A 16,457-nucleotide genomic window follows, 5' to 3' on the forward strand; every position below is an offset into this window, starting at 1 on the left:
AGCAACATGGACGAAAGGTCCTTCACACACAAGAAACTTTCACCGCAAAAATACTGTCTGTTGAAGTGAAACTTCAATACTGATGCATCAAACACACCTGACCTCTGTCTCCTTCAAATCCGTTAGCAACATTACGGTGACTAGGGGACAGGATGGTGTGTGGCAGTGCAGTACAGTCCTGTATGGACCACCTACTGTAAGCATTGATGAGCCACGTCGTCAGACACCCTCAAACACAACACCGCGTTACCAGAAGGTTCCATCAACAGCTGCTTGTTCCAGGGGCAACTGCCTATTTTAAATTTGCTTAAGTAAAAATGATTATTGCCAATTAGATGCCCATTAATTGTGCAAGCACGGGACGCTGCCAGCTGTTTACATGGGGGAGAAAAATAGTCCTTAATTTCTCCGCCAGCCAGAAAAAATACAATTACAAGGCAGACACATACCTACTGTAACAAAAACAGAGGCAAAACACAGTCGTGTCATATTATATATGCATATGAAAATTGTCTGAAGAATTCTATAAAACTAGATCTATTGAATTCAGGCATTCCTAATACAATGTCTAAAAGTTTGCATACAAAGCCGTTAGCCTACCTAAGCAGAAGTTTCCAGCTACAAAGTGCAGAACTGTTGCTGCATTTGTGATGAATGGTTGTCAGCTGCTCCGGCAATCTGGATGGCTTTAACCTGACCCCCACAACAATAGCCCAGGACCCTCAGCTCGTGCCCCAAACAGGGAGAAAGAGCTGAATTTAGGCTTTTCCGATGGTTAGCGTCTGACCCGGGCACAGCCTGCTGGGTTTCAAAGCAGCATACTTATTCCCACAAGCCCCGTCTTCGCCTGGGCTTCCAGGAAGAAGCATCCATCGCAGGTGTCATTAGTTTACCTCCGACCCTTTTCTGAGCCGACCCTATTAGAGCAGCCGAGGCTGGATGCAACCTGTCTCACCTCTAAAGGTGGGCACTGAGCTAGCTGATGCTGCAACCGTGAGCAGAGGGATGAAGAGCATTCAAGCTGCCGCGTGCAGCCCCGCGAAAGGCTGCGGAAAAGATAAATGAATGTTGAAATCGAGGAAAATTATTCAACCATTTACAACCCCTGCTAGCACATCACTGTTATTCTATTTGTCTTTCACCACTTAAACTGTAAAATCATACAGAGCGCTGCAGCCATTTCTCTCTCCGGTTTGTTGCTTTACTTCCACAAAATAACACATCATTGGACAGATAGCATCAATTCTGCCCACGGTAATCCCAGCACCACTGGTTGTATCACTCATTCAATTTCAGCCGCCGGCAACAGCAAACATTACACACTGCATCAAGATTACCAGAGAGAGGCAGAACAGGGGAGAGAAGAGGGAAAAGGGCTGTATCCATCATGTCATGATGACACTATTATTGTGACAGATCAAATTCAGTGCAGTGCATTGCAGTGGAAGTGTGTGTGTGTGTGTGTGTGTGTGTGTGTGTGTGTGTGTGTGTGTGTGTGTGTGTGTGTGTGTGTGTGTGTGTGTGTGTGTGTGTGTGTGTGTGTGTGTGTGTGTGTGTGTGTGTGTGCTTCCGATGTCTTTCTGTGAGGCACTGAAACTGGTCCGGGTGGTATAATCAGCATGTTTGACCATGGATGCTGTGAGTGGATTTGCGAGACTTGCCCGACTTAAATGACCTCCTTTATACAGTAGCTAAAGCTCTGGTTCGCTCTGCTTGTTTTAGCTGCTTCAATTAACCTTGTGTGGTTATAGCTCTGCAACCCCACCCACTCAGCCGCAGCGCCAAGGGGAAAAACAGATGATAAGGAAAGTGATTGAAGGATAGAGAGGGACAAGATGGATGAGGGACCGGTGAATATCCAAAAGGATGAAAAATGAAAATACAGTACCTTAAGACTAAAGAGGCTGTAGGAGAAACACTAGTGAAGAACTTCTGGTATGATGGTGACGGCTGCTTTGCTTGCTTTTTATTTCTAACTGTGAGAGACTAGCTGGCAGACAGGCTGCTTGGCTGGTCCACTGCTTGGTTTGCTGTACTTAGTCTCTCTCCTCAGGGGGACAGGGGTTTGCACTGCTGGCCTTTGAGAGCAGAGGGAAGATGAAAAGCCAGTGTCAGGCTGACTTTTAATGGTAGGGAGTGTGGTTAGTTCCACTGACTCAGGCCTGTCCCCTGTGATGCTGGGTCCACTCCACATAACTGGCCATAATTCAACTCATTTGGCAGTTTGAGGTCTCGGAGGTCTAGGGATAAAAAGTGTGAAGGAACCTAATGGCAGACGGAGAGACCAGCTGAGGGCACTTCTTACAAGATCTCCGCAGGAGAACATTTCTGGAGCAGACCCTGGAAACCACAACAATCCATTAGCTCTTGAACAGGAGGACCGGGCAAGGTGAGCGGGAAGAAGCAGGGGGACAGAGCTACAGGTATGGTTGGAGGAGTTCTCGGCCTTCGTGGCATCACGACTTTCAATGCCAGGCCATGAAAAGCACTAACAATCCACAGCACACATTCCTGTTGAAAATGACAAATGTCTTTAATCTATCTTGTTGATTTTTGCTGGACTCATGATACTCGAGTTATGCAATTTTTAAAAAAGCACTAAAGCATCTGTGGTTAAGGTTTACTGGGGATCCACATACACATACTGTAGACCCACCACCACTGTGGACCTCTGCAGGACACCAGACCTCCTAAGGGGCATTAATTGAGATATTAAGTGGGATGTGACTATGACGCGGTGCAGCACGTGTTTGATCATTTTGGCAAATTCAAGACAGGGCATGTTTTTGAGGGAGTCCTCAGAGAAGCCTAGCGAGAGCATCTGTGAACGAGGGAGAGGCAGGGAGATTTTTGAATGCGTGTGTGTTCTGTCGGGTCTTTGTGTAAATGAGATAGAGCCCTGCTGACCCCAAGTTGAGTGTTCTGGCTACACAATTAAATGGTGTTGAAGCGTGAGAATGAATAATCAATCTGCTTTATTATCACTGATGTGAAAATAATAATACTGGCAAAAACGGACAAGATTGTCTGAATATTCACACAAAAGCCTGTAGCAGAATTGGGTGTGTTTTTAATAAACATCATGCATATTATATATCTGTATAATAGATAATAAAGAAAAAATGGTACAGGAGGTCAGAGTTTGAATGCATCCTGCTGACTTATATATATTACACACTCACATATACCTCAGTTTGCTCATTGTATCATATCAAGATGGGAGGAAAATGTTTCAAAAAGAAGAGGTTCTGCAGCGTGCGTTCTGCAGAGTGGGTGTAATTTTGAGATTAGGATTCACTGTGTGTTGGTTAGGGAACATGTATATGATATGAAGGTTAATCATAGGCTGCCGTTTTGTAATGCTAGTCGTCACTGCACTGCAGTGCAATCAGCACTGTGAGAAAATAAGTGGGTCACAATGCAGGACCTTGATTAAAATCGCAGTGATTATAGTGCGGCTTCAGCTCTGATTTTGTGGGTTTCCCCAACATCTGTCCTTGAGAGGAGGAACCCATATGAATGAAAATAGAGAGACGATATATGCCTGAAGAGACGCTTTATGGACGCACGTGCAAGCTCCCACTTCATAACAGGAACACACATGTGCATCCACACAAAAGCAACCGTGACGCCTCACACATAATGTGCATCCTATGGCTTCTTTGTCTGTTCAGACACAATATACATTAAAAAGGAAATTCTTATTGCAGCCATTATTTCTTACTGATTCACTCTCCTCAGCTAATTACTTCTCTCCATCACCAAGGAAGATATTTAAAGAGCATAAAATGGAAAATTATACTGATAACATTGACACCAAAGATTTCTGTCTGGTGTATGCAAATTACAATCGGCTTTACTTAACAAAGCAAGGAAAAAAAGACGCATCATTTTATTCATGGAAAGCGTTTCCGTTTACACTTTTTGTATAGTGTCATGGGTTTTTAAATATAACACAGGCCAGCGTGGAAAGACAAAGACAAATGTCAAAAATCAAGACACCAAGACATATCTGTGATATGTGGAACAGCAACAGGCACTACATTTAGCAAAATGAATTAAGCTAACTATTCAGCAATAAACTAGAATAAACTGCATGATTGACAGCCTTTTGCCTCTTTTTATCCCATTCCTGGCAGGTTTGTTTGGAGTCTGTGAAAAACTAAGTACAGGGTGAGGGAAACCATTCTCCTGCCATTTAACAGCAATGTGAAATCAATATATGTTCTGAAATGGCAGGAAAAAACATCATTGTAAACTAGTTATTGACGTGTTAAAGTAATTTACACTTGCTAGTACAAGACAGATCGTGGCAATATTTATTTAGCTGGCAAGCTGGCAGTGGGAAAACGATACAGCAGCTGCAGCTATCACCAGATGCTGGTGTTACAATGTCCGTCCATCAAACTGTCCTCCTCCCTCCCCTCTTCCTACTCCACACCCTCCTCCCTCACTTTCCCAAATGCTTGGCTCTCTTTTAGCTGCAACCTGACAGTCTTAAAACAACTGTATAATTAGAGCTGCATCTGTCTCACAGGTTCAACCTGGTTCTTGGTTTGAGAGTCACGTGGCTTAATAGAAACTTACAGTAAAGGGTGGAAGAGACAACAAAACACCAGCCAGCAAACACTGCTAGAAAATAATGATTTCAAATTAAAAACAAACAAAAAAAAAACAACATTGAGTTGAATGTTTCGTCATGACGTTCTATGCATGAAAGATGCACAGTATGCACAAAGCGCACAATATGCGAATAATGCACCGTGTACAAAAAGAAAAAAATCTGAAAGCTGGAAAAAAAGGAAATTGTACAGCTGTACAGTGAGCTATCCCACTATCACTTGCTGCAATTAGGGAGCACAATGCAAAATGTCGCAGCGGATCTGTATCATCGGCAGTCCTGTCACACGAAAAGGCCAGGACGAGCGGAGCAGAGAGGGAGAGGCAGGAGAAGCGCACAGAGCCGCAAATCCCAGCGGCCAGGCCTGTTTTAGTAATGTGAAAGGGATGTAACGCAGTGGTGGGCCAACTCTGGGAAGTTCAGATGCTGTCATGTCACTCTACCCCTACTAGAGACACACAAAGACAGATGACCTCCAATAAACTACTGGTATATTACTCTTGTGTAGGTTGAGACGAAGGCCTGCATAAGCTCCCTTTGCAGGATGCACACAGATGACAAAAAATTGAAAATAAAAAACATATATATTATTTTAGAATTTATTTGTATTTCTGGTGTTAAAATGTATACAATATTTGGGGATTAAAAGAAAAATAAAATATTGAAATAAAATGGAAAAGGCTCTAAATTCAACCAGATGAAGCAGGTTTTCTTTTTTCACGCTCCCACTTTCCATCTATATTAAAGAAAAAAAAAGATGCCTTTTAATTTTCAGCTCAGCATCATTTTGACATGTGTAACTGATGAATCTCCCCAGGACATAATAAATCATTTGCAGATTTCCCCTCCATTTTTGATCAGGTTGGGATGACCAGACTCGTGGCCAGGCTCATTACGTGTGGGGAGCAGATTGAAAGCGTGCCTAAACATGCTCTCCGTTATTGTCGTTATAGACCCTGCACCAGCTTGAGCTTCTGTAGAATTATCACCTCTGCACACGCGCACAGACTCACACCAGCAGCTAGGATCACACACAAACACTCAAGAAGCTATAATTGTATTAGTTTGAATAAGAGCCCGCTACCAACACCAATGCACTATTTGTCTTTCAGTTGGGTTAGAGGTTATGGCCTCTATATTGTCAACTATATGAAACCACAGCACAGGTGATGCTTTTAGGGACAAACTGAGGAGCATTTGAAAGACTGGATCAACAGTCCTGGTTCCAGGGACCAGAGCATAATATAAGCTCCCTCTAGTGGCTGCAGAGTAGACTCCGCAACAAGAACAGGCAGCCTGAAAAAGCTAAACCCTAACAAGTCTTAACACTGATTTGCCTTAAAAGAAAAATAGGACTTTTTAACAATAATCAAAGCTAACAGGGAGAAGCTATGTTTGTGTAGAAAACAACTGTTTACTCACAGAAACCCCCCTCAGCCAGTCGTGCCACTAACAAATGGAGTGAGAGCAGGAGAAGCAAAAGGACGAAGGAGAAAATAGGTGCGCTCATACTTTGGCCGATTTTGCCAGAAGCTCTTTGAAGGCTACGTCTCACCTAGAACATCTGGAAATCATCATCATCCCTCATTTCTTTTAGCCCTTGCGTTCTTTGTTGCTCTCCGTTCATGATGCGTGCAGTCGTCCAGTTCACATCTCCCTAACTAACATCTCACTAGTTTTGTTCGGTTTAAAGAGCACCTCACACTGACATAGGACGGCGTTTACTGGTGGTGTGAGCCACTCAGACATTGATCTGTTCTGGCTGTCTAATATAAGCGTCTGGAGCAACAGACATCGGTGGATCTCAGCTTCTCCTATAAACAGAACGTGAATACTGATGTGGAGAACTGCGATTCCTCTGAAGAGACGTCAGCAGGTTAAGAGGATACCTTTTCTCCCTGAATGTCTACTGTTTTAGTCACGGCTGTGTCTTCTTTCCAATTTCACTTTGTTCCTCTCTATCTTCCTTTCTTGCCAAGGTTTATCCCTGAGGTGTCCTCTGGGGCTACCTACTGGATAAGCCATTTGAAATGCGTTTTCTAAAAGAACCTCCCGTTCCAGTTTTGAACTGCCGCTATCTCTCAAAACGTCCTTAAGAAAAAGTGCGAGCGAAAGAACAGTGGCGAATGTTTTTAAAGTACTCGCTGTACTGCTGCGTGCGGTTTACTCATACAGGAAGAAACCACGGTTTCCCAGCAGCAGTGTGATTCAGACTTCTGGGACTGTGATCTGCGCTGGTGGGTACTTCAGAGTGTGACCTGCTCCGAGAGAAGCCTCCACTGAGCCAGCACTGTGCAGCACAACAGGGGCTGATGGAAAAGCCACGCTCATGGGGCAGCGCAGGAATTTGGGTGAGATCATCCAGTGGTAAGACTGCATCAAGCTTCTCATTACGCGTCTACAGTATTTCAAAGTTCTTATCTTAAACGCTTAAAAGCGTTTAAGATAAAAACTGTATTTTTGAAGACAAATTAGTAAATAATTTTCCAAGGAGACTTAAAGTACTAATAGATGCAGGCTTATCAAATAACGACTGATGGACCTAAAGCCATGATCAGCCATTTACCAAGAAGTACATCACACTGCCACGTTATGGACTGCAGCCTACTCCGTCAACCAATTATGCCAATTACAGTCAGAGTCCCCTGTGGTGTTTTGATAAGACCTACTACATTTTTTTCCCAATGAAGCAATTTGTTCCAATATTTGTTTACAGAGAGTGGTTGTGACTAGCAGCAGGAATAATATTCGTTATCTCCATTTACCATCGGAGCACGATGACTCCACCACTGGCTAATCGTAACCTGGCTTTCTCGTCGAAGTTTAATCTGGTCACGCCAACTTAGCATCTGTGTGTGTGTGTGTGTGTGTGTGTATGTGTGTGTGTGTGTGTGTGTGTGTGTGTGTGCCTGCGTTTTAAGAAGAGACAGACAAGGCAGCCCCCAATCCGTGTCAAAAACCAATCACGTGTGAAAACTTGCCTTAACTTCCCTCGCCTGTGTTACTACAGCGTCAGAGAGAGTTTGACAGATCTGTGCGCCACGGAGGCGTCTCCCCGCCATTTGGCATGCCATGCGCGTCTGGTGCGCTGGAGACTGCCTGTCAAACGCCTATGAGTCGGTGGCGCAGCCAGGGACCCTACGGAGCGCCAGATGGGCCATTAAGGTAGTATTAATGTAGATGCCATCGCTTTTCTCCTCTGACTGGGACATGCTCTCTCGAACTGCGAGCAGCTGCTGCCATTTACTAGGACAGCTTCCTGCTAACTTTAGCCAACTGGCATCACCACTGACTGCCTTTCAGTGTAATGATACACTTTTCCTTTAAACTACACCTGTGACTTTCGCCTTTCTTCCTCTCTCGCCCTCCTGTTCCAGGGGTTCCAACTGCATAAACTCATCATTCCAAGCAAGTGCTGCACAGACATACAATCTTGCACTCCCCCTTGCTCTCACGGACGTGCACATAAGAACATCAGCCCTTTAATAGGAGTGTAGAAACTGGATCCATCCGTACACCCACTCTTAAGCTCATAATCAAGGCATGATATTCAGTAGTGTACGGTTATTTCTGTTTATGCCCTACTGAGTGCTAATATCATGCTTTAATTGAGAGAAAATTGGCTGTTGGCAAGAAACAGAGAAGAAGGTTACCAAAACCCCAAACCATGGATAAGTGTTGCAATCAGTAATATTCTATTTAGTTAAGTAGCCTAAAATGGGATGTTTTGAGATCATTATTCAAATCACATTGACAAAATCCTATTATGAGAATTAGTTTTCCAGAAGGAAATGTACAGAATTATTGATGTGTAATAAATGTGCTTTCAGCATTACATACACTAGGGGCATATTAGCAAACAGCGGGGCATATGATTCAAACTGAAACAAGGTCACAAACACCATATTCACGCGGAGAAAATAATGCACATTCCGAGTGCAAACTTTGCACAATGTGTAACGGCAAGGAAAGTGGCAAACAATAAAGAATGCCTATAGTGAGGTGCAGAGTACAGTAGGACGCGTCGGACTGCTGTGCGCGCGCGCACACACACACACACACACACACACACACACACACACACACACACACACACACACACACACACACAGTGTCTGTCTGTGGCCATAAACAAGCCAGGGGAGGGAGTCAGGAGTCAGAAACATGGGTTTGTCTCGGTACTGTTGAAAAGACGCAGAATCTCCAGAGGCGCAGGTTAGACTTCCTACACAGCTGAGACTACCTCCCTCTGTTCCCTCTCTTCCCTGCCTCTCACTTGCTTTGCCTCTCATTTTTCAGCAGAGCCCAGGGCCTAAGAGGAGGAAGAGAACAAGCGCTCTTTGAGGTGCCCCTAGGGGAGATGGGTATAGTAGTCTAGGTCGTTGTACACCCACACTGAGTTCCCACGTACTGCACAGCTTGTAACTGCAGTGGAACAATAGACAAGTGATAGAAGTATAGACTATACAGCGACTTTATTGTCTGCCAGCCTCTCATTTACTTTCTCCCTCTATGTTCGGGAGCATCAGACGAAGGGAGATGCGGGGGAGGGCCCATCTATGTTTGCGTCTCAGGAGGCAACGCGGATGAGAACTACCGGGTTGCCGTCACCGGTGGTCAGTGCCGAAATCAAACGCACCGTCACCGAAGCGCGGCGAACGCTTATGCTCCCGCGCAGTCGTACTCGCGCCATCAAACTGACACCTTCTCCCTTGGCTGCTCCTGACAAGGAATTTCCTCATCTCAGAATTAGTTGCACCTTGCCGAGAGCACCGCGGCAATTTGTACAGTCGTGAATAGATTTGCGTCTGAGCAGATGAGATAAACTGTGTTCAATATAAACAACGCGGGTCCAGAGGGTACAATGAAAAGTATGAACCATGATGCAAAATAGCATTCTTTGTTGACGACGTCACACTGTAGAATGAATATTAACCCAGCTGTCTGTCAACTGGGCCTGATTTGAATGCGATTTTGAGAACCTCTCGAAAGTCACTAATCAACCTTCTCTCAACAATGCAAACCAATTTCTTCATTGTTGCTTGAGAACAAGAAATTGCTATTTTGGTGCTTGGATTCAGTGAATAGCAGCAGCTTTCTATCTGGGTATCTACATATTGAAAAAGAGGCAAAGTGACGCTAATCAGCATGTCTGACAAGCAACCAATGCAGCAGGAAGGACCACATACATTTGCGTGCGTCCGCCTGACAGGCTGACAGACCAGATTAGGAGGCAGACAGCCACTGCGAAGTAAACTTGAGAGTGAGGAAGCTGCGCGTGCGTTTCCACGTGAGATGCCGTGCGGCTCCGTTTCCCACAGTTTTATCCAAGAAATCCAACCTGCAATGAACAGAATTAATTCCTTTCTTTACAAGGTGCATGATATTGCTTTGCCATGCAGATGCTTTCAAAAGCACAGTAATGCCATCCCGCTATTGTGGGGGAATGATCGCTGCACCAGGACGAGCAAGCCAAGCTTTGATGGCTGCAGAATAATGGCGTTACAGGGCTAAGCAACGGCGTGTGGGTGTGCTGCAAATAGGTTATTTTGGATGTTTCTTCTTAGAAGAAAGGAGGCATTACCGAGGCCTTTTGGTGCACCAAGGTATACTTCCAACCAAGGCGATTAACATGAAAGGAAATATCTAATGTTATTTTCCACTGCTGTGAGGGGAGAAGCAGAGAAAAGCCTGTAATCACATTATTATTTGTGTCGGAGATCAAGATCAATCAGGGTTAAAGCGTGTCACAATGTTTAACAATAACGACAAACGGCTGGTTGTGTACGCGCAGCACGAGCGGATGTGTGACACTGTACTAGGGTTGGGTGGTGCTCGCGTCTGTCTTGTGTTGTCGTTCTTTGACCAAAGTTATGATATAAACTTTAAGTATCGGTAATGTTTGACACTTGTGAGTTTGACTAGCAGTGTTTCCTAATAACATGCAGAAGGAGAAGGAGGAGGCACCGCTGGAAGAAAGACTTCACTTCCCTCAGAGGCCTGTACTGGAAACAAGGCGGCGTCTCAGCGCTCAGGGAGAAACTCAAATACAGACTACATAAGCATAAACAGACTAGAGACAACACCGAGAAGCACAAAAAGCAACACTTACTTTACAGTGTGTACACAATGCGTTAAAAATGAATGAACAGCAGAGAATGGAGGAAGATGCAATCTCATACCGTTCAAACAAGCTTACACTACAACACGGCTTTTATGATCCCTCCAGCAAACAGGTGCAGATAGCCATTGTGTTTCCTGCAGATGGGGCTGAGATTTAGTACCGCACAATGTATGGAGCTGCTGGTGAGAGGGAGATTCAAACTTAATGAGCGCTTTGGCAGCTTGTGTGGAAAAGGCAGGAAGGCAGGCAGTGATTAACGGAACACTTCAGAGTACAAGGCACAGCGGTGCTCAAAGAAAACAGTGATGATCTCCACTTAATCGCGGAGAAGCCCGGAGCATCTGCCGCCAGAGCAGGGCAGCGGCACCGGTGAGCTCCCGCTCCGCTAGGCTGTCATCTCCAGAGAGCTGTGGCCATATGCTCGGCTCTGCCGCAAACTCACAGGAAGTTAATTTTCTGACAAAACACCGGGATAAATATGACATTCAAACAAGTTGTGTTCAGCCAGGCTGAACACGGATGCCGTGCCAAGCTCAAGCTGCACACGTGTCACACTTAGGAACAGAGTTTATTTTCATGCTCCCGTGGTCTCTTATTGCAGGTTTTTTTTTTGCAGAAATACGACAGCATTTTGTAGTTGTCCAGTGTATGTGCCATACAGACTGACTACAGTGTATACAGGTAGAAAACAGACTTCGTACTATACAGTATAAGTTAACAAATAACAGCAGTGAGTGCTAATTACCTTACACAAAGCAGCACAGGGGCTGTCCCCGATCAAAACGCAGACTAAATGACAATCATTGTCCAAGTTAGAGGCTAGAGAGAGGGGCCAGGCATGATATATGGCTGTCTGTTGACAGCCATATAGTGTGACATTAAAATAATGCCAATCAAACCATTACATAGGAGCCACGTCTAACCTTGTCTGTTACAGGTGAAATGCCATAGTGGCCCTGAACAAAGGGGCTCACAGGTGTGAGCTGAATCCCAACACCTTATCAGTGCGCCAATAAAGAGCAGACTACTGTATAGTGTTTCTCAGATCTCAGCCCTCGCACTGGATTTCAGACGGTAAAGGAGAAACAGAGCCTTAGGGGTGAAGCTGGCAGGTCCTACCTAAATATTCTTTACAACAAAAGCCAGTATCGTATAGTAGAGAACCTGGGAGACAGCTGGAGGTGGAGAGGCTTGTCTAGCCGCGCTGACAAAATAATGCACACAAAGAGGCAACGGGGATGAAAGGCGGAGGCCGGGGTTTACCAGGGTGTGGGCTGGACTCGGGCCTCCACCTCGGGTATGCAGGGGCTACTGGTACGGCTGGATGAACAGAGGCGGTGACTCTGGGATACGCATACCGCCAGCTCCCATTGCCTTCGCAGAGAGAAGAGAAGGCTGGGTGCAGCCAGGCAGATCCCTGTGGCCTTTATCAGGGAGGAGAGGTGAGAGACTTGGCCTCTGGGCCTCATGCTGCTGCCAGGTAGCTGCTACTTTCTGATCCGCCATTCACAGGGGAAACATTCATTCTTCACATGAGCTCAAAGGGAAGCTCGTCTCGTGTGACGAACAGGAAGAAGTGGACTATAAACACTGTGGTAGTAAGACAAAGGTAGGGCTTGATGAACTGTGGCAAAGGCTAAACTGAGATGAATGAAAAGAGACACCAATATTTGCGGTGGCTAAAATACTGTTCCTCAGTTTCAATCTATCTTTTACAACACACGCTGATATAAAATGAAATACTTAACGTGCAACAATGCACTAACTGCAAGGCTGGGAAAATCTGTGGAAGATGTAATATACCCAGTACACATGCGCACAGAGACACATACCCATACATCAAGTGTGCAGCGGCAATCACTCACACAGACACTGTCACCTCGTGGTAAATGGGCTTATTTTGCATTAGAGGGAAGAGGGAGCGATGGGCTGCAGCGAGCAAAAGAGGGACTGAGGGACTGAATCAAATGATATGAGTAGGCAAAATTAAGCTCCAATGCAAGTGGAACACTTCACAAGAGAGCCAATTTCATCTCCACAGCACTTTATTTAGGATTTGTATGGTTCAGCAGCACGCAACTGTACGGTTAGCCATGTAAGGACAGCGACAGAGGGAAACAACAAGCAGAGAAGCGTCCAGGCCCCAGAGGTATCCATCACACAGACATACCTCGGACAGCACAAACTACATGCTTCCATTAGGCTGTAGATATTAGCTAGGTGTTTAATTATAATCATAAATGATCTTACATCATACATTTGTTTTATGTGGCCGTGTAGGGCTATTGGCCCCGTACCTGGTGCTCTTTGAAGTCAGCCCTCTGGAAGTCATAACCTAGCTGGGCATAGAAGTTATTCCCAAAGCTGTAGGCCTGTCCAGTCTCAGTCCATAAGAAGGAGTGTCTACTTCCACAGGCCACGCCAACTATACTGGCACCAACCGCAGGCACATCCTCTCCTGTGACGTTCAGTTCCTTTGCCAACCTGACCTCAGTCGGACGGTCCTTAATGGTTCTTTCCCCACAGCCCAGCCTGAAAAAAGAAAGAACACAAGAAAATATTTTGGATCACTCATCCTCGTAAGGGTGAGACGTGGGGTGCACCCATCAGTCCATCACAGGGCCACACTTACTGTAGACAGACCACCACTCCCAGTTTAGGCCAATTAACCTGCCTGCATGTCTCTGGACTGTGGGAACTGTGATAAGTGAAACTGTGGGGGAATCTAACCCATTTCTTTCTGTTTGTGGGGCAACTAGTTCTTTAACTACTTGCACCATCATCATTATATATTTTCATATAAATGCATGTTTTCATATATAGCATAGTATTGCTATCACCTTCCACCTTTGCAACACTAATACAATACTGTGGAGTTTTCTTTCGGGTATGTTTGCTCACACATTCAGTCTGTCTAACAGTCCTACTTCACTGAGGTCACTTTTAGGTTCCATAATAACTGGACCTAACTCAATTTATAATCGCACAAATGACTTTACATAAGGTCACAGCACAGTGTTATGATTCTGTCTCTGCGTCCCCAGTGTGAGTGAACAAAGAACATCCAAAACCCCGTTTCAAGATGAGCTGGTCAAACGCAGCCCCGGCGCCCCCGTGACCCGCGAGCTCCCAGCAGCTTCAAACAGAGCTCGGCTGTTTGCTTCTTGATAAAATGCCCCTCTTTGTATTTGTTTCCCTGAGCCAGCGTCATAACCTGCGATGCCCTGGCCATATCTGCTAGTTTGCGGCATGTCTGGAAAAAATAACAAACAGTCTTCTCCATTATTTCCACAAACGGGGAACAAAAGGTCCTCGCCCGCGGTCCCCACGAGAGCCTGTATTGATTACAACAATGCTTCAACTCAAGACAAGACCACTCTGGGGTCACTGCTATTTCCATCAGAAAGTTTGCCAGTTTAAATTTACACAGCTCCTGCGTACTCTTCTCCTCTCTCGCCTCCAGTGAGAGACACAGGAGAGCTGAGGAGTTTTCAGATATCACAGTGCCAGTTGTGTAACGGAGATGCTCACCCTTTGCTCTGCAAGTGGGTGTTGTGGAGCTCAAACTATAGGCTCCTCCAACTATAAGCGCCCCACTGGAGAGCCTCGACCTGCTTAAAGGGGTCAAAGCATCACGAGGAGAGACAGAATGAGACAGACAGAGAAATTGAGAGTAAGAGAGGGAGGACAGGACAGTGGTGATGATGGTGAGAGAGTGAGAAAGGAGGCCTTTGTTTCTTTAATGTATTTCTCTGAGGTCTGCGGTGCTGCTGCTTGAGCACTTGCGGGCCACTGAATCACCGCAGCCCCCTGGCCGTCAGACGTCATTACGGCCAGACTGGCTCCTGGCTGGACAACTTTTAACAAGGAAGCTCATCAGGAGGAAAACAACTTAAGTTTGTGTGGCTGACAGACAACATGATTTCTCAGTATGTTTTTGCAGTTTTATACACAAATGAGAAATAAAGTGTCAGAGGGGAACATGGATTTTAAACGGCGAGTACAATAACCTGAATTAGGCTTTGAACTTTTATTACACACACTGATAAAGCTAATGTGGTGACATTGCCGCTGCTGCAAACATCGGGGGGGAAACAGATGCTGCTCACAGGTTGAATGTTGAAGCCGACTTACTGTCCACTGGTGCCATCTCCCCAAGCAAAGATCCTGTTGTCCACTGTAAAGACACAAAAGACGGAGACGATATTAGCATGAGGCGCGGTTATACGGAGTTGAACAACAACATAGTTTGTGAAAAGCATTAAAAAGCGCTGCTCCAAAAAGCAGTTTCACATTCAGTGCTAAGCTGGTGCGTTTTCCTCTTTGTCCTGAAGTGTGGAACGAGTGGTGCTGTGTCAGTGGGTGGACCCTTTCCCGCTGTGTGAAGTTTGATTAATACAGCCTCGACAGAGAGTTCAGAGACTGAGGCCACCTCTCACACACCCTGCTGTAAAATAATGAGCCTTCGGTGGGAAGGAATAATATACATGGGAGGGGAGGCACACTTCCTTAGACTGAGCCGACTGTATTCAGATGAAATGAGGAGAGCAGGCCATTCTAACTGATTGGACTTGCCTCAAAAGAGGGAGAAGCCTACACATTGCTCCTTCCGTGTGTACATATTTAACTGTCACCTCTCTGCACCAACAGTCCAACAAGGCACTCATTTATTTGCATAAGGTTTTCTATAAATACCAGAACCTCTACCCGGTCGTGCAGCGATTTCAGTCATGTTGGAATACGGACAGGCCTTATTGGCCTTATGGGAGCTCAAACACCACAGGCTAAGAGCCAATAGCAACGGACTTTACTCATCAAGCCAACAGAGCGCTCATACATTATAGAGTAGGCTCTATGATTTACCTAAGCTTGTCAAAAGAGAAAAATTATCAGGCAAATATGAGGTAATAAATTGTAATCCGCACTGCATATGTTTGACTTGTGACCCTTGGCATTTTAAGGATTGGGTTGTAAGAAAGAGTTGTGGCAGAATGTGTAGAAGGAAATAACATGAAAGGTGAAATACCACTTGGAAATTTCAGGTCATGGGTTTCTATGAATATTACTGCATGTTTTGAGGGGCTTAGATTAGATGTTGCTGTTATTACTGGAACAAGAACCTGAGACTGAGGCACATTCCTCCCGTGATTTATTTTTCCCAACATCACTTTCTGTGTTTATGTGTTCATCAAATGAAATATTGTAGCATGACAGAATGAAGATGGCCATATTACAGCACATTAGACAAACCCATTACTATCTATTATTATTATTATTAAAATACAAGCCTGTTTTATTCCTGGGAGGAGCCCAGTGCACACAGGTATGCGTAGCCTGTGTGCGCCACAATATGAACCAAGTTGCTGGTATGTCAAACTCAAACACGCAACCTTGCTGCTACTCCACCAAATCTGTTCATTTTGTGAGTGTAGGTTTCTATCAGGTAGTGGGTCTTAGTTTCTCAGAGATTCAAGGTTTGGATAGGTCCTATGTTTCTACCTGTTGCATTAACTTCTTGTTTTGGCATCAACCCCCCCAAGTTACAGTATTTCCAGCGTTCACTGCAAATTGTACCTTTTTAAACTGACAGACCTCACACTTTACAACAACATGTGGGTATATTATGAGCTTTTTTACATTCTCCAGAATAGACACGTGGTCATAACTCACAGAAAATTATATCCTTGAGTTGAGTTGAGAACATGCATCTGA

General features: G+C 45.0%; 1 protein-coding gene across 19 annotated transcripts in view; it reads right to left on the reverse strand.

The window, feature by feature from the left end:
• The window catches only part of LOC114861926 (uncharacterized), a 239,509-nt gene that overhangs the window by 186,591 nt on the left and 36,461 nt on the right, over positions 1-16,457 (reverse strand). For all 19 annotated transcript variants that reach the window (XR_008695592.1, XR_008695593.1, XR_005898051.2 and 16 more), the window contains 2 exons: positions 14,880-14,922; positions 13,043-13,277 (listed from right to left, as the gene is read on the reverse strand). Coding sequence is in view for 11 of the 19 variants with exons in the window: in XM_029161669.2 (XP_029017502.1) it covers positions 13,043-13,277; positions 14,880-14,922 (278 nt within the window). In the remaining 8 variants the exon portion in view is untranslated. The remainder of the gene's footprint in view (positions 1-13,042; positions 13,278-14,879; positions 14,923-16,457) is intronic.

Source organism: Betta splendens, chromosome 9 (assembly GCF_900634795.4).
Source record: "Betta splendens chromosome 9, fBetSpl5.4, whole genome shotgun sequence".
Lineage (NCBI taxonomy): Eukaryota > Metazoa > Chordata > Actinopteri > Anabantiformes > Osphronemidae > Betta > Betta splendens.